The 27,281-nt window shown below is 31.8% G+C and overlaps 1 protein-coding gene across 6 annotated transcripts; it reads left to right on the top strand.

Annotated features, from left to right (window-relative positions):
* Positions 1-25: 25 nt before the first annotated feature.
* LOC123009606 (PH and SEC7 domain-containing protein) lies at positions 26-24,134 on the top strand. Of its 6 annotated transcripts, XM_044406034.1 has the most exons (16): positions 26-254; positions 8,655-8,721; positions 8,892-8,945; positions 11,751-12,040; positions 12,113-12,477; positions 13,733-14,192; positions 16,741-16,952; positions 17,011-17,204; positions 17,264-17,456; positions 19,066-19,223; positions 19,365-19,614; positions 19,668-19,812; positions 22,993-23,136; positions 23,189-23,376; positions 23,729-23,779; positions 23,933-24,134. In XM_044406034.1, exons 1-16 carry the CDS (start codon positions 120-122, stop codon positions 23,946-23,948), a joined length of 2,922 nt encoding a protein of 973 aa, XP_044261969.1. In that variant the 5' UTR covers positions 26-119; the 3' UTR covers positions 23,949-24,134. The 6 variants fall into 6 exon arrangements, with proteins under 6 accessions (XP_044261969.1, XP_044261970.1, XP_044261972.1 ...); XM_044406035.1 differs by having other exon boundaries at positions 19,386-19,614; positions 23,729-24,134; XM_044406037.1 differs by lacking the exon at positions 23,729-23,779.
* Positions 24,135-27,281: the final 3,147 nt, after the last annotated feature.

The raw sequence follows: 27,281 nt of genomic DNA, 5'->3' as shown, positions 1-27,281 counted from the left end.
GCGCCCTCTGGCGGCCATTTTGTGGCACTACTCAGTCATGTAGGTTATGTCGTGGGAAGTAGGTAGTGTTCGTGTGGCGTGTCTCTCAACGAATAATAATAAATCAATGCCCGGTGACTATGTCTGAGGAACTGTTGGTGGTTCTAAATCGTAGTGAAAACTCCGGTTTCGGTTTTTCCCTGTTGGGAAAACCAGGCCTGCCACCCATCATCTACAACATCTTGGACGATTCCCCGGCCGCCGAGAGCGGAGAGGTGAGCAATATCAAGCAAGCGTTGGGGCGATGCCTGTCAAAACTGCATTACCGGCCCCAGGCACACTCGATTTTCGAAAAATTGCAGATGACGTTGCACCATCTGCTGCATTGCGGACGCTTTTCCGGGTGAAAAACGCCGAAAAGACGACATCGAAGTGTGCGTGGATGATAAATGTCAAATTTGACGTTTGTTTGTTATGGTGTTATCTAGTTGGCCGAAAGCCTACTCGATACGATCAATTTTTGATTATTACGACGCCATCTTGCATTTAATTAATGCCATTTGGCAATTGTTTATTATTTATGGGTTTCAGCGCCACCTGGGGCCTTAATTACGCAAAAATTGACCAAAATTTTAGAAATTGCTACAGTCAAAGGTCCTGCGATTATACTTTCCACTGTGTAATTTTATTCTTTCGAAAACTTATTAAAAATTTTTTTTTCTTTTTTTTGCCCGATCGATTATTTCAAGGTTTTTGATTTATGAACTGTTTAAAACAGAAATGACGAATTTGCAAACTTCCAAGAGAAAAACCTTCAAACTTCATCAGATGCTTTCTATATTTAAACCCCGACATCAATAAAGTAGGCTTTGAGTCGAAGCAGGCTCGAAGATTATGATTTATTGTTTATGCATAGGTTGCTTGATGTCAACCGGGGATTTTTGTCGACGAAATACCGGAATTTATAAAGTGATTTGTATTCGGAGGAGGCTTGATTGAACGTTGTTTTATGCAAATTCGGGGCGGAATTCGATTTTTGCTCATTGCGTTACGGTTACGTTACGTTACGTTTAACATTGATACGTTATGTCTAACTACTAAGTACAGTAACTTGATTTCGCACCAAACGCTTCAATTGCATTTTGACAAATTATTTTTATACCATTACGGTTACGTTACGTTATTTGTTAAATTATTGGGGGTCAAATATAACCTCTTCTCTTCATTACTTTACGTTATGTTTATGTTAATTTAGACTATGTTAAGGCACACTTGCACAATTTCTGTGTTTTATGTCTTGCGTGTAACCTTAAGGTTACGTTAGGTTTAAAAAAAGAAAAATAGATGTGTTGCGTTATGTTACGTTATGTTATTGCGGTTACGTTATGTAACTTAGGTAACATTACGTTTGTGTTGTTTTAAAGTCTGGTTTATACGAAAACCTCTTAAATTCATTACTTTACGTTAAAGTTGCGTTTATTTGTACTATTTTTGGGCAATCTTGCACAATTGAATTCTTTGATTTGTTTATTTCTACAGTTACGTTACGTTTCTTGCTAATTTGATACGTTACGTTATGGTATAATCGTTACGTTTAACTACTAAGTAAAGTAACTTTACCTTTGCGTTTTTTTAATTTCTATAATCCTGTGTTACAATTGTGTTTTAAGAATTATTTGGGAGTCAAATATGGCGATATAAAGTATGGTTTACACTATTTATTACTTTACGTGCTAGTTGCGTTATTATGCAAGTTTGCATAGTTTTAGTCTTTAAATTATTTACTGTTACGTTACGTTTTGTGCAAATTTGATGTGAAGTGCAATATTTTCATAAAGTAGGCTCATTGCGTTACGTTACTTTATGCTAATGCGTTTACGTGATGCATTTTTTATTTCTTTTCTTACTTAGAATTGCGTTATGTCAAATTATTCTGTTAATATACGTTACGTTACGATATGTTGGTGTTATTACTTTACGTTGTAAAGTCTATTACGATAGCAAAAAAACGTAACTTTACGTTGCGGTCTAATATAACCTCTTCTCTTCATTACTTTACGTTATGGTTACGTTATGGTATGGCAGTTGCGTTATGTAAGTATTTTGCGTTGGTTTACTTCTTACCTTAGGTTACAATCTCGTTTTAAGGGTCAAATGTGACGATATAAAGTCTGGTTTACACAAAAACCTCTTAAATTTATTACTTTACGATAAAGTTGCGTCGATTTGTGTGCAAACTTGCACAATTTAATTTTTTGAATTTTTTACTTCTACGGTTACGTTACGTTTCATGCAAAGTTGATGCGAGATTTGTATTGCGTTATGTTACGTTATGACATTAACCGTTACGTTTAACTACTAAGTAAAGTAACTTTACGTTTGCGTTTTTAATTTCTTACCCAAAGTTACATTGTGTTTGGGATTCAAATATGGCGATATAAAGTATTGTTTACACTATTTATTACTTTACGTGCTAGTTGCGTTGTTATGCAAGTTTGCACAATTTTAGTCTTTAAATTATTTACTCTTACGTTACGTTACGTTGTGTGCAAATTTTATGTGAAATGCGATATTTACTAAAGTAGACTCATTGCGTTACGTTACTTTATGCTAATGCGTTTAGGTGATGCATTTTTTGTCTTTCTTTACTTAGAATTGCGTTACGTCAAATTGTGTTAATTTACGTTACGTTCCGTTGGTATCGTTACTTTACGTTTTAAGGAAAAAAAATGTAATTTTACGTTACGGTTGCGGTTAATTGGAACATTCTGCGTTCTGGAATATGTTTGTAAATACAGTTATTAAGTTACGTTCCGTTACAGTTACGTTTATAGCCCACTTTACACACATTGTCACAAATAAATTGAGTGTGAGAGTCTATTTTCGATCAATTCGTAACCATAAGCCGTAACGTTTCACTTCCACGCCTTCTGCGATTTTATTAGCAATTTAAATGACTCGAGTAAAATTCTCATTCGTTTAAAAACATCCATTTTCGCCTCGATTTTCCGATAATAACTATGAAAAAGATCTCTTCCAGTTCGTTAAAGTGGTACTCAACATTTCGCTCACCATTTTAATAGAATTACGATTTTAAAACAGATAAATCATAGATATTTATCGCTTTCAAAAAAATCTTGTTCCATAATTAAAGCTTACATTTTTTTGTTTCAAACGAATTTACATTTAAATATCCACGTGTTGGGGAAAAAAAAATGAATGTCGGCACGTAATTTGATTAATTCATTACGCAATAAAAAGCGAGTTCATATTTGTCAAACAAATTAATTCCGTTGCGTGCAACTTTGTGAAGAATGAGAGTGATTACGGAGGCGGAAAAATCGAAATTTCGACAGTTGGCACCACTGGTAATTCTACTACCAGTCTTGGAAAAAACATATATAAAATTTCAACAAAAATAAATAAAAAATAAATTGACATTTGTTATTAAAGCACTCAAATGAGTATATAAAAATTCAACATCATTAAAGCACTCAAATGGGTGCTTTAATAGAAAAAAAAACATAAAAAACTTTAATGTTAAAGCACTCAAATGAGTGCTTTAATAGCAAAATAACTTGACATTTGTCATTAAAGCACTCAAATGGGTGCTTTAATGGAAAAAAAAACATATAAATATTCAACATCATTAAAGTACTCAAATTTGACATTTGACTAATTTGACATTTGTCATTAAAGCACTCAAATGAGCTTTCACAAAATAATTTGGCATTTGTTATTAAAGCACTCAAATGGGAAAAAACATATATAAAAATTCGACATCATTAAAGCACTCGAATTTGGGATTTGATTATTTGACATTTGGCATTAAAGCACTCAAATGGGTGCTTTAATAGCAGAAATTGGTTTTAGTTTCTGATTAATTAGTTGATTAGGCATTGGCCGAAAACGGTGCTTTAATGTCCATTTCAGCACTCGAATGAGTGTTTTAATGGAAATTTCGCTTAAAAAAGAGCTAAATTCCCCTAGTTTTCGCCCTAGATCTTTGCAGCTTTAACCACTTCATAAATATGAAATGTTAAACGGATAGAACGGTCTTCTCCGTGCGGATTACGACGCCATATAGATGGAAAAGGACGACGCCGTCGTCGCGGCGCCTCGCCAATAATTCATCTCGACCAGTTTTACTCGAATTACTCAACTCTTCGTTGATTTAATTTAAAGAAAAACACAGTTTTTTCACGTATTTTTGTTTCGAGTTTTTATCACAAAGGCCGAGGCTGACGGTATCTCTTTATCATTTCGAACGATAGGACTTCCGCTTCCAACGGTGTATTTGTAATGAGGAAACACTCGTGACGTCAATAATGGAACAAAAGAGGGATTCAGGGGAAGGAGGATTTTCCAAGGGTTCTGAATCTGTAACTAGAATTTTTCCACGACGAATAGGGCCCAAAATATGGGCAAAAACGTAAATCACATATACCTAAATCGAGCCTTCAAGGTCAAACTAAGGCCCAAATTTGCAAATTGATGTTATTTTTGGTATGAGGAAGGCCGAAATTGTCGGATTTCATTGAAAAACACGAAACCAGAACTTTTCACATGGACTCAAATCCGGCAATTTTGGGGTCAAAATCCCCTATTAAGGTCATATTCTGGGCCAGGAGGGTGAAAATAGTGAGAAAACCTCATCAAACGTCAAACCAAACGTTTTCACTTGGACTCAAATCGGGTCATTTTGGTGGTCAAAAGTGCAAAAACTGCGTCATTGATGATTACAGAAAGTTGTAAACGGCAATAGTAGGTCAGTAATGCCTCAAGGCGCCGTCCTCGGCCCTAATTTCTTATCAAGAAACATAGAAATTGTCATTTTTACGAAAATATTTACATTCATCTTCGAAATTTTCTAAATATTTGATTAGATCGCAGTCGGCGTCGTTCATTGATCTCGTCTGTGAAAGCAAACAAATTACAATATTAAACAAATTGCTGTATGTTTTCTTTTTTAATTATGGCGACCGTCACGTGACCCTGCATACAAATGGCGCGATTTCATCCCTCGCCAATTAATTTTAATTTAGTTGGCAAAACTGCAAATTGAGGGATTTATTATTGACATTTGTGAGTTGTTTTTTTGGCCACTCGGTTGTGTTTACACTTGTACGAAAATAAACGTTTTTATTATTATACACACATCTGGTAGCTCATTTTTTGACATTTATTAAGACGTTTGAACGGTCGAAGGCCGATATTGCAAAATATTACCAACTTGGAGTAATAATATAAATTACAACAACGTAATAATTTAATTTCCAATTACGGTAAATCAAGGCTTGCTCAATACGAATCGAATGCAATTTACAGAAATTCGATATCTCAAACCGTTCCAGAGATATCGCCACTTGTTTTTTTAATGCCTCATCCGGTATGTTTTATACAAGATGTCACAATTTTTAAACAACTGGCTCCAATTTCGTTATTTATCAAGATATCGGACCGGGGTTTTGTAGTTATGTCATTGTGATTCCAACCGATATTCGTTTGTTTTTTCGAAGCAATCTGGAAGACTTTGTGTGTGCTTGCAGTATGACCTAAATAATGTAACAATGTAGTTATCGATCGTTTAACCAAGTCCATAGCTTACTAGAATCGCACCAAAAACGCATTATTAAACAAGATTTAAAATCAAATACTTGACACTTGTGAAGAAGTTTCAAGTGCGTGACTCGCTTCGTCGTTACGTAAACTCAAACGACTCGTAACGACACCGAAAACTTCGTAATTGCTTTTTTACATTGTTTGTATTGATTTATTCGAGCTTTGCACGAGACGAAAATCTGATAAAATGTGTCATACGGTATATTATATACCTGGTGTTCGAAAAGATCTATTAATTTCTCTCGGATTGTGAGTTACTTTATAGGATCTGGAGAGTCGTATTAAATGATATACTTCGAGGCTTTGCTTTCTGGAAACTGGGAACTCTTTTATTGAACGAAATGGTGGAGTTTTAATAAGGAAATCTATTGTAACCTATCCACAAAGAGTTTTATCCTCTAGGGTGAAAAATTAAATAATTCACTCGCGCGTAGCTTATTAAAAATTAAGTTGGCCGTGAAGGGAATACAACTGGAGACGTCACTTGTGTCCCTAAACCGATTACTTTTTACCAAAATTCGATCACTCGCTTCGTTTACAATTCACAGGTGTGTCCATATTTGTTGACTCACCCGGTATGCTACAAAAATTTTTCTTTCGTTTGTAATTTCTTTATTTTTTATCGGATTTTGACCGAATTTTCGGCGGCGGTTAGCGTATGGCGGCTTCTATCACGCCGCCGGGGGCGGGAGCGGCGGTGGGGGCGGCGGTCCTTACTGCGGCACCGCTTCGAAGTATCGAAGTCTGTGTTTACTGAGAGCGCTTTGGGTGTGACCCAGTTGTGTCGTCCCGCCGCCAGTCACAGTCTAGCCGTCTGTGGATGTGCGTCGGTGGCGTTTCAAGGCGTTTTTCACGTGTAATGAACTGATAAGCGATAAGACTGTGATCGTTTTTTGTGGGTGCACCTGTGGGATATTTATTCTCGAAGACAGTTGAAAATTTATTTTTAGGCCGGTAGGTGGGACCTTGAAATGGAATTTTTACGTACTAGGGAAATAATACTATACAAGAATCGAGTTACCGGTGTAATTTCATAAGCACACGTGATTTTTTAATTTTAAAAATACCGAAACTGGACTATTTCCGTCCTAGTTTTTTAATGGGAAGAGACAGCTGAGATAACTGTTTGCTTGAAAGACGACCATTGGAATGTGTTTCAGGGTTAGGGAGGAAAGATTTACTTTCCAATAAAAGCAAAAATTTGAAGTTTTTAAGTGTCTAAGCCAAATTAAGGCCCAAATGGCAAAAATAATGTCATATTTGGAATCAGAACGGTCATAATAGTCAAATAGCATTAAAAAACACGAAACCAAAGCATTTCACATGGACTCAAATCTGGCAATTTTGGTGGCTGAACGTGATAATATCACGAATTTGATGCGATTTGAAACCAAAATAAACTTTTTTTATCTTTAACTTTTTAACAAAAGCAAAAATTGGAGGTTTTTAAGAATCTATAAGCTAAATTAAGGCCCAAATGTCCAGAATAATATTATATTTGGAATCAGGGAGGTAAAAATTGTCAAATAACATCGGAAAACACGAAACCAAAACATTTCACATGGACCCAAATCTGGCCATTTTGGTGGTTGAATGTGATAATATCACGAATTTGCACGGTTTGAATCAAAAATTATCTTTCTTTATCTTTAACTTTCCAACAAAAGCAAAAATTGGAGGTTTTTAAGTGTCTATAAGCTAAATTAAGGCCCAAATGGCTTAAATAATGTCATATTTGGAATACGGGTGGTCAAAGTAGTAAAAAAATATCGGAAAACACGAATCCAAAACATTTCACATGGACCCAAATCTGGCAATTTTGGTGGCTGAACCTGATAATATCACGAATTTTAGTGGCAGAATGTGCTAATATCATAAATTTAATACGATTTTTCTATCAGGACATATTTTGGATAAGAAATAAACCTTTTTTATCTAAAATTTTTCAAGAATTTACAATAAAACATTGAAAAAAACTTGCTTTTTACTTTTTATTAGTTAGAAAATTATATATTTGTACATTTTTATGGCTTAAAGGACCAAATTAGAGTTATATTTGGGACCAGGGAGGCTGAAATGGCCAGAAAACATCATAAAATCCTAAACCAAAGCTTTTCACATGGACTCAAATCTGGCATTTTTGGTTGTAGAAAAGTAACAAAATCGAAATTTTGAAAAAATTAAGGCCAAGATCATCAAGTCAAGACAAAATTAAGCAAGACCAAAACCAAATTAGTCAAATTTTGCAAACCAAAGCATTTCACATGGACCCAAATCTGGCAATTTTGGTGGCAGAATGTGCTAATATCATGAATTTAATACGATTTTTCTATCAGGACATATTTTGAATAAGAAATAAACTTTCTTTATCCGGACTTTTAGAATAAAACCTTGAATAAACTTGTATCTTTTGCTTTTTATTAGTTAGATAATTATATATTTCTACATTTTTCTTATTTAATGGACCAAATTTCAAAACATCATAAAATTGTAAACCAAAGCCTTTCCATGGACTCAAATCCGGCTAATTTGGGGTCAAAAAAAGCAAAAACATTAATTTTGTCATTTATGACCACTAAATAATTGAAATGATGATAAAATTAATAAACTAGGCCAGGGGTACGTCCTCGGACCTATTAAACTGTCATTTTTTATCACCCATTCATTATTGTGTTAATTTTTATTTCAATTTCATTAGTTAGGACATTTTTTTGTGATCAAGTGTACATTTTTTGACATTTTGCGCGTCATGTGGGTACACTACTTTCACCCCCGACTGTACCTAAACCAAATTTAGACATTTTTCGCAATATCGAACGCTTTTAATTGCAACAATAAATTAAAAATGTCACAGCAAATGAAACTCTTGATATTTTTTAATCTTTTTGGAATTTTTCTTAGGGTCTGAAATATGTCTGAAATAACGTCAACTGTGACAAATATCATTTCATTTCGTCTAACAACTTCACATGAACGTCTCTTCTTAATGTTATTTATCACCGCCAACTTGATTTGAACTGAAACTTAATTGATTTAATTAATTTTTTTTTCAGGTGGAAGTGGGAGATGTCATCCTGAAAGTGAATGAAACTGACGTGAATCGTTTCAGTACGAAAGAAGGTAAAGTAGTTTCCTGTTTATTTCAGTGTAAATAACGTTTTTCTCTCTCTTATTCACATTTTTGAGCACTAAATTTTGTTGGAGAAATTTTTTTTCTCACTTTAGCGAACTAAAAAATTGGTTTGAGACGCTTTTGTTAATTTATTAACGCTCTATATTTTGCTTTTCAGTTTTAAAATGCCTACGATTATCGTCAGATCCTGTAACACTAAAAATAAAACGTGGTAAGACACCGTTTTTGCTTCGATTGTTTTTTTTGAGGAAGTTTTTGAGGGATTTTGAGGGGGAATTTTGTTGGCACAAATCATTTTTCACCTCATGTATTGTTATTTTGACGTAAAATAAATTATTATCATTATTTTAGCGTTTCAATATACTCGAAACTAATAATTTTTGCAAAAATTGCGAACTAAAGTCAACAAGAATTAAAAGTCGGCGCCATTTTCCAATATGGCGCTTCAAAAAAATTATGAAAAAATATATCGCTAATCAGGAAATAACACAATACAAAAAAATTTACTACAAAAAAATAAAAAAACAAAAATGGACGCCATTTTCCAATATGGCGCATAGAAAGTCATACAATGAGAAAATATAAAAAAAAAATAATGAATAAAATTGATGAAGAATATGAGAGAAAATATGTTTTAAGTGCGCCATTGTCCAATATGGCGCTTCAAAAAAATAGTGAGAAAAATATATTAGATAAAGAAAATACAAAAAAAAAGTTAATGAAAAAGATTTATAAAGAATATGTGAGAAAGCATATTTCAAGTACGCCATTTTCCAATATGGCGGGAGAAATCATGAATTTCAACAATAGATACGGCGACCCAAAAACAATACTGAAATCCATTATCCAATATGGCGCATAAAAAAGCATAGAAAGTCATAAAGTAGTGAGAAAAATATATAAGTAGATAAGGAATGAGAAAACACACAAAAATGATAATGAACAAGTTTGATAAAGAATTTCTAGTGCGCCATTTTTCAATATGGCGCTTCAAAAAAGTAGTGAGAAAATACAGAAGTAGATAAACAGTGAGAAAATACGAAAACTTGATTAAAAAAAAAACATAAAGAATGTGAGAGAATCTATTTTTCGAGCGCCATTTTCCAATATGGCGTACTTAAATTGAGAGAAATCATGAATTTTAACAATGGATGGGACATTTTCTAAATTGCGACCCAATAACAAGCTATATAGTATAAAAAATAGAAATTCGTTAAGTAGGCGCCATTTTACAATATGGCGGTTCATACAAAAAAAAGTAGAAATCAAAATTTGAATGAAATTAAAATAAAAATTGCGGAAAAAGCTGTTGAGTGATTTCAGACGCCATTTTATAATATAGTTGTTTGCGAAATAATGAAAAAAAATAAAGTAAAAGGCCGGTAAGTAGCAATTCAAATTGTAATAAAATTAAAAAAAAAACTTATTTAAATAATAAGATAAGGTAATAAGAAAGATAATAAAGTCGAAAAAATGATAATATTTGAGCTTCAGGCGCCATTTTTTAATATAGCTACAAAATAAACAAAAAAAGACCAAAATTAATGTAAAAATTAGTAAAATAAAACTGAAATGAAAAAAAAAAGAAAATGAAAAACACGAATTGTGGTAGCCATTTTCTACATGGCTTCTCAAAATAAAGACAGTTTAAAAAGAAAATATGTTTTTTGGGACAGCTTTGAATATAATTTTACACGCCATTTTTCAATATGGCGGCTTAAAATTTTCAAAATCGTTAAATATATGATAATATTTGAACCGCCATTTTTTTAAAGAATATTATGTAAAATAAACAAAAAAAGCTAATTTTGAAGGGAAAATCAACATAAAAATTAGCAAAAAAAAACAAAATTCGTAAGAAAACATGAAATCACGAATTCTGGCGGCCATTTTCTTACATGTCTTTCAAAATCTCAAAATAAAAGATAATAAACGAGAGAAAACAAAATGATTTTGAATATAAATTTGGACGCCATTTTCCAAAATTTTGGCGCGAAATTTAAAAATCACTGTTTAAAAAATAAAAAATGGTAATGAACAAGATTGATAAAGAATTTCTAGTGCGCCATTTTCCAATATGGCGCTTCAAAAAAGAAGTGAAAAAATACAGAAGTAGATAAACAGTGAGAAAATACGAAAAAATGATTATGAAAAAAAAACAAAGAATGTGAGAGGAGCTATTTTTCGAGCGCCATTTTCCAATATGGCGTACTTAAATTGGGAGAAATCATGAATTTTAACAATGGATGGAACATTTTTCAAAATGGCGACCCAAAAACAAGCTATATAGTATAAAAAATAGAAATTCGGTAAGTAGGCGCCATTTTACAATATGGCGGTTTATACAAAAAAAAACTATATACGGTAATATTTAATATGGCTACAAAATAAACAAAAAAAGACCAAAATTAATATAAAAAGTAGTAAAATAAAAGTGAAATGAAAAAAAAAAGAAAATGAAAAACACGAATTGTGGTAGCCATTTTCTAACATGGCTTCTCAAAATAAAGACAGTATAAAAGAAAATGTTTTTTAGTTACGAAATAATTTTTTTGGGACAGCTTTGAATATAATTTTACACGCCATTTTTCAGTATGGCGGCTTAAATTTTCAAAATCGTTAAATATATGATAACATTTGAACCGCCATTTTTTTAAAGAATATTATGTAAAATAAACAAAAAATGCTAATTTTGCAAGGAAAATCAACATAAAAATTAGCAAAAAAACAACTATGAAATCACGAATTGTGGCGGCCATTTTCTTACAAAATCTTAAAATAAAAGATAATAAAAGAGAGCAAACAAAATAATTTTGAATATAAATTTGGACGCCATTTTCCAAAATTTCGGCGCGAAATTTCAAATCGCTGCTTAAAAAATAAAATTCCCCAAAAACGGCTCGATTGTTTTTGTCGAAACTTGACACTTTAATGGCTGCCAACACAATTTCTCACCTCAGAATCCCCCTATTTCCCTTCTTTAATTATTTTCTCCAAAATGTCTCTCTTTGTCAAGATCCGAAAATCAAAGCGACCGTTCGCAAGCACCTCCTCTCTGTGGGCGGCGACAGCGCCGCCCCCCGTCCCCGCCCCGGCCCCCTGGTCCACCAGAGCCATGTCCGCAACGGCAGCTGCCCCCCCGAACAGCAATCCCTCCTCTCCGCCCCCGACGACGACAACGACCGCCTCCAATGGGAGCCTTTGGCAGCTAGCGACAAAAAGCCCACCAAACCCAAATTCGAGGCTTACATGATGACCGGCGAGCACATCCTCAACATCTCGCGCATGCCTAAACAACAAAAAAAGGTCACTTGATTTTCACCAAAAATTCACAATTTGACAGTTGAATTGTCAAAAAAACGGCGTTTTTACTCGCAGATTGAGAGTTTGAGGTACCACAACAGCCACACCCATCATCTACGCCACCAGCAACAACACAATTCGGTGCCAAACAGTCCCAACGAAATGGATATGGGCTCGAAGGGCAACCATCACCATTGCAATTCGGCCAATACTTCGCCCGTGAGTGCCAACAAATGGGATTCTACCCACCCATCGCCGGGCTCGGGTGATGGGTCAAAGTACAGCAATTTCGTACGGACGAGTCGATCAGAGGATCAATTACAACCACAAAATTGTGGCATTAGTGCTGGAAATATTGATGCAGACGATGACGATATCACCAGCTCGCTGAACACGCTTTTAGACACACGACCCGAGTCCGTCAGCGCCTCGGGGGACAGGTAAACGATAGAGTCGACAATTTGCTACAATCTGGTGAAAAAAACATACAAATCGGACCAGTGGTTCCCGAGTTATAGACTAAAACGTGTTTCGGACGCCATTTTCCAATATGGCGACTTGTTACTTCTTTTAATTGTTTTTATTTGAATCGTAATCAAATCGGGTCACAGTTCGAGTAATTTAAGACGAGGGAAGTTTCGGCCGCCATTTGCCAATATGGCGACACAAAATGGCGTCCGATCAAATGGCTATATTATCAGTTTTGCGTAAATCAACAATCTGGTGAAAAAATCATCGAAATTAGACTAGCCGTTGTCGATTTATAAGCTAAAACGTGTTTCGGACGCCATTTTCCAATATGGCGACTCGTTACTTCTTTTAATTGTTTTTATTTAAATTGTATTCAAATCGGGTCACAGTTCGAGTAATTTAAGACGAGGGAAGTTTCGGCCGCCATTTGCCAATATGGCGACTCAAAATGGCGTCCTATCAAATGTCTATATTGTTATTTTTATTAATTCTTGACTATTTTGCGAAAATTAACCATCTAGTAAAAAAAATCGAAATCGGATCAGCCGTTTTCGGGTTATAAGCCAAAACGTGTTTCGGACGCCATTTTTCTTGTTACTTCTTTTAATTGTTTTTATTTAAATGGTAATCAAATCGGGTCACAGTTCGAGGAATATAAGACGAGGGAAGTTTTGGCCGCCATTTGCCAATATGGCGACTCAAAATGGCGTCGAATCAAATGTCTATATTGTTATTTTTATCAATTCTTGACTATTTTGCGAAAATTAATCATCTGGTGAAAAAGTTATTGAAATCGGATGCCGTTTTCGAGTTATAAGCCAAAACGTATTTCAGCCGCCATTTTCCAGTATGGCGACCTGAAACTTTTTTCTTATTTTTTTGTATCTTAATATAGTAAAATTAGGTCACAGCTCGAGTAATCTAAGACGAGAGAGAAGTTTCGACCGCCATTTGCCAATATGGCGTCTCATAATGGCGTCCAATCAAATGTTTATATTATTATTGTTATTATTTCTTAACTGTTTTGCGAAAATCAACAATCTGGAACGGATTTTTGAGTTTTTGAGTTATTTCAGGCGCCATTTTCCAATATGGCGACTTAAAACTTCTTTCTTATTTTTTTTTATTTCTACTGTTGGAATAATATAAGACAAAGAAGTTTTGGCCAATATGGCGATCCAAAATGGCGTCTCGCCATTTTCTAGAATTGTATTTTTTTTGTAGTGACCGCATCGTGTGGACGTACAACGCCCCGCCAACCGGCGACCACCATAAATTCTGCCACACCCTCTCCAATGGTAGCAGTTCGTCCCATAGTAACACCTCCCCATCGTCCAGCCCTCTTCATTCCGGTTCGCCGGCGTCTCCCACATCGGTGTCTTCCTCGGTGATGTCTAGCCAATCAGGTTCGCGTCGACTTCCGTATACGCCTACTGGAGGCGTGGTTGCACCGCCCACTAACGGCGATTTTAGCGTATCGGAAGCCATTTCGAACATCTCAAGTCCGGATTATCACGATGATGATAGTATGGGTATCAGAGATTGCGTGATGGAGATTAGTGATCATAGTGATAGTGATAGTACGCTTTTGGTTTCTGAACCAAGACAAAGGCAGAATAGTGATCATAGAATAGTGATACAAGTTAAAGGACCGGATAATCGAGGAAAAACCTGTGATAGTCAGGTGGGTCAAGGGGAGGGGCTAGTTTCAGACACGCCCCCAAAAAAATTTTTTTGATTGAAAATCACGTGACAAAACATATAGGACGCCATTTTTCAATATGGCGTTTCAAAATGGACAACTTTGACTATTTTTTCGAGTTAGAAAGTAGGGTTTAGTAGAAATTGATTTAAATTACATATCAATTTAAGAAATTTGGCCGACATTTTTTAATATGGCCGACTAAACCATATTTAAATATATCATAAAACAAAAAATAAAAAGGTTAAATTGATAAAAAAAAATAAAAATTATATATTTACGGTCTTGAAATGTAGTCACAAATATAAAATTCTAGCGCCATTTTGCAATATGGCGTCTTAAAATGTACGACGACTCGTTTTTCTAATGAATACAAATGAAAATTGCAAAAATTAAAAACACAAATGAAAATAGTAATATTAGTATTTGGGTGCCATTTTTCAATATGGCGGTTCAAAATGGCTGAAATAAACCATTCTTGCAAAAAATGAAGTACATAAGAGAAAATTAATAAATTCATGATTTTTTGAAATATAGACATATATACAAAATTCTGACGCCATTTTTTAAAAATGGACGACAACTTGTTTTACTAATGAATATAAAAATACAAAGCGATAAAAATTGTAAGAATTGGAGATTTATTTGGTTAGGAACAACAATATGTCAGCGCCATTTTTCAATATGGCGTTTCAAAATGGAGGTCATTATCTGTTTTCACACGAATGAGAAATAGAAAGCGATTAAAATTATTATAGACATTGAAAATTTAACTTAATTAACAATATGACAGCGCCATTTTTTAAAATGGCCGATATTATTATTTTTTTGAAATGTACAAACCAGCGATTTTGTTTTTCAAAGTAGAATAGTGAATATACAAAGTGTTTAGATTTCGTTTTGTTTTTTGTTTTTCCAGTGAATATAAAAATACAAAGCGATAAAAATTATTAAATAACCAATAATATGTCAGCGCCATTTTTCAACATGGCCTCTCAAAATAGACACATCTATTTCCACAATGAATTAAAAACAGAAGGCGATAAAAATTATTATAGAAATTTAAAATTGAATTACGAATTAACAAAATGACAGCACCATTTTTAAAAATGGCGGCTCAAAATGGCCGAAATTAAAATTTTTACAAAAAATTAAATTTTTTCAAGTACAAAACAGGGATTTTATCTTTTAATATGGAATAATAAATATACAGAGAATAATGAATACACTGGGTGTTTCTATTTGGTTTTGGGTAATAAACAAACTTTGAATCAACAATACGCCATTTTTCAATATGGCGTCTCAAAACCTATTTTCACAATGAATCAAAAATGGAAAGCGATAAAAATTATTATAGAAATTGAACATTGAATTACGAATTAACAATATGTCATCGCCATTTTTAAAAATAGCCTCTCAAAATGTCCAAAATAAAAATTTTTGCGAAAAATTAAATTTCAATATGGAATAATGAATATACAGGGTGTTTCTATTTAGTTTTGAATCTACAATATGTCAGCGTCATTTTCCAATATGGCATTTCAAAACCTATATAACAATATGTCATCGCCATTTTTAAAAATGGCGGCACAAAATGGCCAAAATTATAATTTTTGCAAAAAATTAAATTTTTTGAAATACAAAACACGGAGTTTATCTTCCAATATGGAATAATGAATATACAGGGTGTTTCTATTTAGTTTCAAATGAACAATATATCATTTTTCAACATGGCGTCTCAAAACCTATTTTCATAATGAATCAAAAACGGAAAGCGATAAAAATTATTATAGAAATTGAACATTAAATTACGAATTAACAATATGTCATCGCCATTTTTAAAAATGGCAGCACAAAATGGCCGAAATTAAAATTTTTGCAAAAAATTAAATTTTTTGAAGGACAAAACACGGATTTTATTTTCCAATATGGAATAATCAATATACAGGGTGTTTCTATTTAGTTTTGAATCAATAATATGTCAGCGTCATTTTCCAATATGGCGTCTCAAAACCTATTTTCATAATGAATCAAAAACGGAAAGCGATAAAAATTATTATAGAAATTGAAAATTGAATTACGAATTAACAACATGTAAGCGCTATTTTAAAAAATGGCGGTTCAAAATGGCCGAAATTGAAATTTTTGCAAAAAATTAAATTTTTTCAAGTACAAGAGAGGGATTTTATCTTCCGATATGGAATAATGAATATACAGGGTGTTTCTATTTAGTTTTAAATGAACAATATGTCAGGTCATTTTCCAATATGGCGTCTCAAAACCTATTTTCATAATGAATCAAAAACGGAAAGCGATAAAAATTATTATAAAAATTGAACATTAAATTACGAATTAACAATATGTCAGCGCCATTTTTAAAAATGGCGGCACAAAATGGCCGAAATTGAATTTTTTGCTAAAAATTAAATTTTTTCAAGTACAAGACAGGGATTTTATCTTCCGATATGGAATAATGAATATACAGGGTGTTTCTATTTAGTTTGAAGTTTTTTTTTCATTTTTTTTATAGAACGAAATGGTCGAACAGGCCGACCTTGACGAGGACGGCGCCCGAAACCCTTCACCACAGTCGTCCGAAGACGAAAGTGACGTCGAAAGTCTCCATAGTTTTCATTATTCACCAAAAGCGGTCGATTTACCTTCGGCCATCCGATTGGCTAAACGACTCTACAGTCTTGACGGTTTCAAAAAATCGGACGTTTCTCGACATCTGAGCAAAAAGTACTACTTTATCGTCCTAGGCATTTTTACTTTTTTTCACTATATATTTGTGTTTTAGTAACGATTTTAGTCGCGCTGTTGCCGAAGAATACCTAAAATATTTCAATTTTGAAAACGACACTCTAGATATAGCCCTACGAAAGTTCCTCAAACAATTTTCTCTCACCGGCGAAACGCAGGAACGCGAGAGAGTTTTGGTTCATTTTTCTAAGAGATATTTAGACTGCAATCCTGGTTCTTTTAATTCGCAAGGTTTGGCAACGTTTTGTTTGATTTTATACTTGTAGAAAAAATAATGTATGTGATTCTAGATGCGGTACATACGTTGACGTGCGCCATCATGTTGCTCAATACGGATCTACATGGACAGAATATCAGCAGGAAAATGACCTGCAATGAGTTTATCGAGAATTTATCAGGATTAAATGAGCAGGAAAACTTCCCGAGGGATGTTCTTAAGGCGCTGTATCACGCTATCAAGAATTATCCCCTGGAATGGGCACTGTAAGTAAAATTACAGGTTTCTGCAATTTTCAATTTTACGTTGCCACTAGTGGAACCAAATTTTTTTGGCCAACGAGGTAGCCAAATTTTTTAATTTTACATTCGGTAGTTAATTTTTGTAGTAAACTGAGGAATTAATTAATTTTTTAATCGAAAATTTTGATATTTTCAATTTTTGACTATGACTTATTACAGTTTTCTGTAATTTTTGATTTTTTGCCAATCAATAGAAAATTAATCTTTTTACAGAGAATTAAATTCTTTTTTTAAATAAATGGATGGATTTTTGCTCATTACAGATTTCTATAATACCGACTTTTAGTAATTCTCTCAAACTCGGAACAGAAGGTTTTTTTCATTATTTTTGCTAATTACAGTTTTCTGTAATTCAGCGACTTTGTCATAGCCAACATTAATTTTTATATTTATTTTCGTAACCAATTGAGGAACCGAATTTTTGATATTCGATAAGTAAACATTTTGAAACATTTTTCAAGGTCATAGCTAACTAATCCACTTTTTTAATAGGAAAATTCTGAAAATTTTACTGCTTTTTGACTATACTTTGCTTTATTTATTTTTTGTTTTTGATCTTACTTTGATTACAGTTTCCTGTAATTTATTATGTGCTATATCTAATTTTTGTTTTTTTAAAATCTGGAAACAATTTTTTTCAAAATTACCTTAAACCGCAGAACTAAATTGTTTTGTTTTTGTCATTTTTGTGTTGTATACTTTATTTTTTCTGCACGACTTGGTTTGTAATTACTTAAAAATAGTTTTTTAAACAGATTTTTTTTAGATTATTTTTCTTTTTCTACCATTTTTAACACAATATTTTGCTTTTTTCTTTATTCTTTGTGTTTTCGACCTTAATTTAGTTACAGTTTCCTGTAATTTGCTGTGTGCTATATTTAGTTTTTGATTTTTTTTTTAATCTGAAAACATATTTTTTCAAAATTTCTTTAAACCGCAGAACTAAATTGTCTTATTTTTGACATTTTTGTCCTGTATACTTTATTTTTTGGTTTATAATTACTTAAAAATAATCTTTTTAACTGATTCTTTTGGATTATTTTTCTTTTTCTACCATTTTTAACACAATACTTTGCTTTTTTTCTTTTTTCTTTCTGTTTTCGATCTTAATTTAGTTACAGTTTCCTGTAATTTACTATGTGCTATATCTAGTTTTTGATTTTTTTTTTAAATCTGGAAACATATTTTTTCTAAATTGTTTTGTTTGTTTTTGTCATTTTTATCCCGTATACTTTATTTTTTGTTTTATAATTACTTAAAAATAGTTTTTTTAACTGATTCCTTTGGATTATTTTTCTTTTTCTACCATTTTTAACACAATACTTTGCTTTTTTCTTTTTCCTTTTGTCTTCAACCTTAATTTAGTTACAGTTTCCTGTAATTTACTATGTGCTATATCTAATTTTTGTTTTTTTTTTTAATTTTTGAAACTTATTTTTTCAAAATTATGTCTTGTATACTTAATTTTTTTTTACTCGAATCACTTAAAAACAGTTTGTTTTCTTAGTACAGTTACAGATTTCTGTAATTTTTTTTTCACTTATTTACATACTTGATTTTTTCCACTTTCCAGCGACGAGGATGCTGAAGATGGCGCCACCCAAATGCCGAAACCTGGCGAACAAATCGGCGCGAATCCCTTTTTGGACGTTCCGATGTCCTCGAATGCCATCGAATACAAGAAAGGTTACGTCATGCGTAAATGCTGTTACGAGGCCAACGCCAAACGAAGTGAGTGTCTTAAATTTTTCACAAGCAACACGAGAATTTGTCAAAAACGTGATTTTCACATTTTTGACAAATGTAAAAAACGTGTAGAGATTTAGTTTGAATCTGCACAGCATGTTGCAATACAAAATAGCTGTTTCGAAGGCCTTTGCTGCATTTTTCTAGCACCGTTTCACAAGCGTAGCTGGAAGATGTTTTATTGTACATTGCGGGATTTGGTGTTGTATCTTCACAAGGACGAAAACGGCTTCAGGAAGAACCAAATGGGTGATAATTTCCATAATGCGATAAGGATACATCATGCATTGGCCACCAAAGCCAACGATTATACGAAGAAGATGTTCGTTTTTAGGTTACAAACCGCCGATCAGGCTGAATATTTATTTCAAACTGGGTAAACAAATTTTTTTTTTTCGAATTGATTTTTTTTTATGTTGGTAATTGTAGTGACTCGAAGGAATTGCAATCGTGGATTGATACGATTAATTTTGTGGCGGCTAGTTTCTCGGCAGCTCCGCTAGAGGCCGCTGTTGGGTCGCAAAAGAAGTTTCAAAGGCCGCTCTTGCCATGTAGTCACACCAAATTAAATATGGTAATTGAGTTTGTTTTATTTAGCGGTGCCAACGACGGAAACGAATTTTTACAATTACAGGTTTCTGTAATTTTTTTCTTGGTTCCAACGAGGGAAACGAATTTTTTTTTTTATTTACTTTAAATTTCTTACCGAAAATGTTATTTTAACCGTTTTAAGTGAGTTTTGTGCACTTGATAAATTCTTTTCTGGAGGCTAATTTTCTTTCAATTTTATTTCTACAAATCTTATTATTATGACCAACGAAGGAACTTAATTTTTTTCAAATAAAGACCTTTATTTAAATATTTTATTTTTCAAGCTTAATGTATAATTTTTGATTTGTGTTTATTATTGCCAACAAAGTAAACAAATTTTTGATTAAAAAACCGTTAGTTACCTTGTTGGCAGTGATTGTCTAATTGTTTGACCTGTGATTTTCATTGCCAACGAAGTAAGCAAATTTTGTGTACTTGATAGACAGCATAATTTTTTTATGACTTTTAATTACCATGACCAATGAAGAAACTCAATTTTTTCGAAATTAAAAACTTTTATGCAAACATTTTTGTATAGATTGTCAAAACAGTTTGTTTAGTTTTTTTGATTTGTGTTTTTGCTGCCAACGAAGTTTACAAATTTTTGATAATTTTTTTCGAACAATTTTACTTTAGTTTTTTTTGTTTCATTGTGTTTTATTTTAATAAATTACAGGAATCTGTAATTTGGGGCGTTTATAAAATAAAAAAAATTGTTTCTCCAGTTGGCAATGATAAATAGTTTTACATTTTTTTAACGGTCTGCTTTGCATATCTTTTTGCATTTTTGATGATGGATTACAGATTTCTGTAATTTGTGTAAATGTAATTTATTTGTTGTAAAGAAAAACGAATAATTACAGAAAGCTGTAATTAATCATATAACAATATTTTTTTTTGGATCAAATTCCTTTTTTTTTTTTTTTTTTTTTTTGGTTCCAACGAGGGAAACATTTTTTTTTTTTAATAAATATTAGAGATTTTTTTATTCACTTTAATTTTCTTACTTAATTACTACTGAAAATGTTATTTTAACCGATTTAAGCGAACTTTCTGCACTTGAATTTTTTTTTGTGGCTAATGGGGGAATTATTTTTTTTTAATTTTATTTTTCTGGATTCTATTATCATGACCAACGAAGAAACTTAATTTTTTTGATATTAACAATTTTTATGCAAATATTTTATTTTTCAAGGTTTTTGTATAATTTTTGATTTGTGTTTATTACTGCCAACGAAGTAACCAAATTTTTGGTAAAAAAAACCGTTTTCTATCTTGTTAGCACTGATAAAATCATTGTCATTGTCTAATTTTTTGAGCTGTAATTTTCATTGCCAACAAAGTAAACAAATTTTGTGTACTTGATTGACACTAAAATCTTTTTTTTTGTTAATTTTAATTATCATGACCAACGAAGAAACTCAATTTTTTCGTTATTAAAATTTTTTATTCAATAATTTTTTTATTTTTACGAATTTTATTATCATGACCAACGAAGGAGGTTAAGTTTTTCGAAATTAAAATTTTTTATACAAATATTTTATTTTTCAAGGTTTTTGTATAATTTTTGATTTGTGTTTATTACTGCCAACGACGTAACCAAATTTTTGGTAAAAAAAAACCGTTAGCTATCTTGTTGGCACTGATAAAATGATTGTCATTGTCTAATTTTTTGAGCTGTAATTTTTATTGCCAACAAAGTAAACAAATTTTGTGTACTTATTGACAACAAAATCCTTTTTTTCGCGAATTTTAATTATCACGACCAACGAAGGAACTCAATTTTTTTGAAATTAAAATCTTTTATGCAAACATTTTTGTGTTTATAGTTTTTAAAAATAATTGATTTAATTTTTTGATTTGTTTATTGTTGCCAACGAAGTATACAAATTTTTTATAATTTTTTTCGAACAATTTAGGTTTTTTTTTCATTGTTTTTTATTCTGAATAAATTTAAGGAGCGTTTATAAAATAAAATAAATTGTTTCTTCAGTTGGCAATGATAAATAGTTTTACATTTTTTTCAACGGTCTGCTTTGCGAAGACACCATTTTATTAGTTTTTTTGCATTTTCATGATGAATGGATTTATTTGTTGATTTTTTACGGTAAAGAAACACGAATAATTACAGAAATCTGCAATTAATCAAATAACAATATTTTTTTTGAATTTCATTTTTACGAGTTTTATTATCATAACCAACGAAAGAACTCATTTTTTCGCACTTGCAGTCATTTTTGTATAGTTTAAAAAAAAGTTTTGTTTAATTTTTTGATTTGTGTTGCCAACGAAGTATACAAATTTTTGCAAATTTTTTTCGAACAGTTTGAATTCAGTTTTTTTGTTTCATTGTTTTTCATTCTGAATAAATTACCAACGAAGAAAGTTAATTTTTTCGAAATTAAAATTTTTTATGCAAATATTTTATTTTTCAAGCTTCTTCTATAATTTTTGATTTGTGTTTATTACTGCCAACGAAGAAAACAAATTTTTGGTAAAAAAAACCGTTAGTTAAATGATTGTCATAGTATAATTTTTTGAGCTGTAATTTTCATTGCCAACGAAGTAAACAAATTTTGTGTACTTGATAGACATCAAATTCCTTTTTTTTTGCTAATTTTAATTATCATTTTTTCGAAATTAAAAACTTTTATGCAAACATTTTTGTAAGTATAGTTTAAAAAAAAAAAGGTTATTTAATTTTTTGATTTGTGTTTATTGTTGCCAACGAAGTATAAAAATTTTTGATAATTTTTTTCGAACAATTTGAATTTAGTTTTTTTGTTTCATTGTTTTTTATTCTGAATAAATTACAGGAATCTGTAATTTGGGGTGTTTATAAAATAAAAAAAAAATGTTTCGTCAGTTGGCATTGATAAATAGTTTTACATTTCTTCAACGGTCTGCTTTGTAAATTAGTTTTTTTTTTTGCAATTTTTTGGATTACAGATTTCTGTAATTTGTGTAATTGTAATGTGTTTGTTATTTTTTATGGTAAAAAAACGAATAATTACAGAAATCTGTAATTAATCATAAATAACAATTTTTTTTGATCAAATTTGTTATTGTTAAATTGGTCAAAAATCTGCGAAAAAAAATTTGTTTCCTCCGTTGGCCCCGAAAACCAGTTTTTCCGGTAGTAGAAAAAATCAATGTTTTCCAGCGTGAGCAACTACGCGACCACGAGGAGAGAGTACTCAGACTGGAATCCGACTTGGAGGAGCACCGTAAATCGCCCCCCGACAAAGGCTCCAAGTCTTTAGTCGTCCAAAACTACAAAGAGAAAGAATCCTATTTGACATTCGAGGTACCGCCCCCTAACCACGCCCCCCCCCAATTTTTAATCACATGACCAATAGGTGAAACGCTACCGCACCTACTCGTACATCCTTCGTTCGCGTATCGCCCAATTCGTGGAGCCCCACCCAATAAGCCTCGTCGAGAACAGCATCGGCGAGGTGGACGAAGCCGCCGCTGGACCAATGGAAACGGGAGGCGTGGTCGTCCCGCCCCCTATTCCCGACAGGCCCGCCCCCTCCACCAATAGGTATAGTTACAGACAGGCAATTTACAACGGCGATGCTGACATTGGCTGACGCGTCATGGGGGTGTTCTCGGCATGTGTGCTTTGACAGTTGGGACGCTTGTCGTTTGTTTTTGGTGGTGGAATGGCTTGAGAGCACCCTGAAAAAAAAAAAAAAAAAAAAAAAAAAACTTGCGGGGTTTCCCCCGAAAAGTGCAATTGTAGGGTCGTGGCGGGAATATTTATTATAGGTTAGGGGCTGTGAAATATGTCTTTTAGGTAGAAATGTAATTGTATTCATGTTGTTGACTTGTTTTCAATCGGAATAGTTGAAATATTATCTCTGAATAAACAATTGAAACGATTCGTTTTTTAGGTGTAGTTTTTCTGTGCACATTATGTACTTCCCCCGAATTTGCGACGCAAGGTTGGTGCTCATTTCTTCTATTTTCTTCTAAAAACTCACCAAATGCTTGCCTAATCGCATGGCTTGGGTCTAGAATGCATGATAGTTGTTTTGTCTTCTTCTTTTTTTTGTCCATAACACACTTGATACTAATTTTTTTTTATTGCATGGTAGGAGAGGCCCCGAATGAAGATAGATGATTGGAGTTAAAATTTTGTGCCGATTTTACCAAAGAAAATTTCGAACGAAAAATCACCGCGCTTGCTATTTTATGTATAAAAATGTAGCTTTTATGTAAATTTTTATTTTAAATACACTACATATTATTTATGTATATTGTTGAATCAATAAAATGACCAAATGTTTATACCCGAAATGTGCACTTGACTCCCTACCCTTGGATGCCGTAGCTGCATGATCGGTAATTACAGTTTCCTGTAATGACACCTGTCAGGCGGGACTTTATTTCCCCTAACCAACGGAGGAAACAATTTTTGTTTGGTAGGAAATCTGGTTTAGATGCACGTTTTGCAAATAAATAAATGAGAAAGAAAAAAAACGGTAAGTTGACTTTTTCAATTTTTATTACCAACGCAGTAAACAAATTTTGTGTTCTTGAAGACACCGTAATCCTTTTTTGTGAATTTTAATTATCATGACCAACGAAGGAACTTAATTTTTTCGAAATTAAAGACTTATGGAAACATTTCATTTTTTAAGATTTTTTGCAGTTTTTTAAAAAAGTTTGCTTAATTTTTATTTGTGTTTATTGTTGCCAACAAAGTATACAAATTTTTGCTAGATTTTTTACAAACAATTCGAATTTGGTTTTTATAAAACTTTTTCTTCATTGTTTTTTATATTTTGCGTTAATTATCATAGGTAGAAATTGCAAGTTAAAAAATAATATTGGAAAATTTGATTCTTCAGTTGGCAGTGATAATCTTTTATTTTCCCTAACCAACGGAGGAAACAATTTCTGTTTGGTAGAAAATTTTGGTTTAGATGCATGTTTTGCAAATAAATAAATAAGAAAGAAGGAAAAAAACGGTAAGTTGACTTTTTCAATTTTTTTAAACTTGTCCCAACAACGTTGTTTTTTGACTTGCGATTTTCATTACCAACGCAGTAAACAAATTTTGTGTACTTGAAAGACACCGTAATCCTTTTTTGTGAATTTTAATTATCATGACCAACGAAGGAACCCAATTTTTTTGACATTAAAAACTTTTTATGTATAGTTTGTTTAATATTTTGATTTCCAACGAAATTATAAAAATTTTTGACAATTTTTTCGAATAATTTTAATAGAATTTTTTGTTTCATTGTTTTTTACTTTGAATAAATTACAGGAATCTGTGATTTAGGGCGTTTATAAAATCAAAAAATTGTTTCTTCAGTTGGCAATGATAAATAGTTTTAAACTTTTTCAACGGTTTCTTTGCAGACACCATTTTTTATTTGATTTATTTTCACTTTTGACGATGAATGGATTACAGATTTCTGTAATTTGTGTAATTGTAATGTGTTTGTTGATTTTTAGCTGTTTCATAAGAAAAAAAAACGTTAATTATCTGATAAAATGATTGTCATTGTCCAATTTTTTGAGCTGTAATTTTCATTGCCAACGAAATAAACAAATTTTGTGTACTTAGACACTAAAATTCTTTTTTGTTTTTTATTGTTGCCAACTAAGTATACAAATTTTTGATAATTTTTTCGAATAATTTGAATTTATTGTTTTTTATTCTGAATCAAATAAAAATAAAATGTTGGTCATTGTCTCATTTTTTGACCTGTAATTTTCATAGCCAACAAAGTAACTGAATTTTGTGTAGTTGAAAGACACCATAATCTTTTATTTTCGGGAAATTCATCATGACCAACGATGGAATCAGTTTTTTAGAAAGTAAATTAAAACTTTTACACAACAGTTTGCTAAATTTTTTGGTTTCTGTTTATTGTTGCCAACGAAGTACACAAATTTTTGATATATGTTTTTTAAACAATTTGAATTTAGTTTTCATAAAACTTTTTCTTCATTGTTTATTAAGTCTTTCGTTAAAAATGATAGGTAAAAATTGCAAATTAAAGAATAATACTGGAAAATTTGGTTCTTCAGTTGGCAGTGATAATCAAACAAATAAATAAAAAAAGCAAGAAAAAACGGTAAGTTGATTTTTCTCACTTTTCGGGTTTTTATGATCCCAAGAGTGCAAAAAAACGTTATCTTGACATTTTGACTACAAAAAATCCATTTTTAAAAATTTGAAAATAAAAAATGAAATATAATAATAAGTCCAAAAATTAGCTTTATGAAACAAAAATTATGAAAATAAAAATTAAATAATTAAAAACAAAACAAAAAATTACAAAAACAAAAATACAAAAAAATAAAAATACAAAAATTCAAATTTTACGACCGGAAAAGAAAATTAAAAAAATTAAAATAAAAAATAAGTTAAAAAGCTACATTTTTTCTATCGAAAAAATAAAATAAATACATAAAAATTATTTAAAAAAAAAACGGTAAGTTGATTTTTCTCGTTTTTTTTTAAACTTGTCTAACAACGTTTTTGACACTTTTCGAGTTTCTATAACACTCAGCAGTGCAAAAAAAAACATTATTTTGACATTTTCCAATTTTTTGAAAATTTTTGTCGTTTTCTGGTCCCGTAGCGGTTTTTTGCCAATAACTCCGTAACCATTGGTGGTAGCCCCTTGTGTGGGGTACCATTGGAAAGCACGTTTAATTTCCCATCTTATGCAAAAAAAATCATCGAGTTTTGACGCATAATTACTGTGAAAATCGCCAATTTAGACAAAAACAATCAAAATCCATACTCGTCGCTAACTTCGAAACAGTCCGGAATTTTCCGGATTTCTCGGCACCAATCGATTCCCCGGAACGTTTTACGTACACACACATTCAAAAATTGTCAATCCGGGGTTTAATTTTGTCGTAATTAACCAAAATCTACAAGTCTTAATCTTATTGCGAAATCACAATATTTCGGTGTCAGTTTTGTTAAAAGAATAAATTTGTTTCAACTTACGTCATTTTAAGTATTTTTATACACTGATATGATTTTTATAGACAATTTTGATAATTTCATTGTATTTGACTGTGTATTTACTGGTTTACTCAAAGTTCTGATACAAGTCAGGTTGGCCGAGCGGTCTAAGGCGCCAGATTTAAGCTCTGGTTCTCGAAAGAGAGCGTGGGTTCGAACCCCACACCTGACAGTACTTTTTTCCTTTTTTTTTGTTTTTTTCCCATCAATTATTTAACCAATCCGCTTTTTTCACACTTCTGTGCCCTAATTTGATATTTTGACTTAATAAAACACAATTATTATTACAAAAATTATTTATGTCATTTTACTACCGGAGAAGTAAATTAAAAAAAAAATAAAATTATGATATTAAAATGGGAAAATTAAAAAAAAAAGTGAACAAATTACAAAAACAAAAATACAATAAAATTAAAAATACAAATTACAAAATACACCATTTTACGAAT

Source organism: Tribolium madens, unplaced genomic scaffold (genome assembly GCF_015345945.1).
Source record: "Tribolium madens isolate multiple individuals breed KSU strain unplaced genomic scaffold, Tmad_KSU_1.1 Scaffold_7;HRSCAF=85;Tcas5.2_LG10, whole genome shotgun sequence".
NCBI lineage: Eukaryota > Metazoa > Arthropoda > Insecta > Coleoptera > Tenebrionidae > Tribolium > Tribolium madens.
Note: the sequence above shows the minus strand (reverse complement) of the source record. Positions and strands in the feature narration are given on the sequence as shown.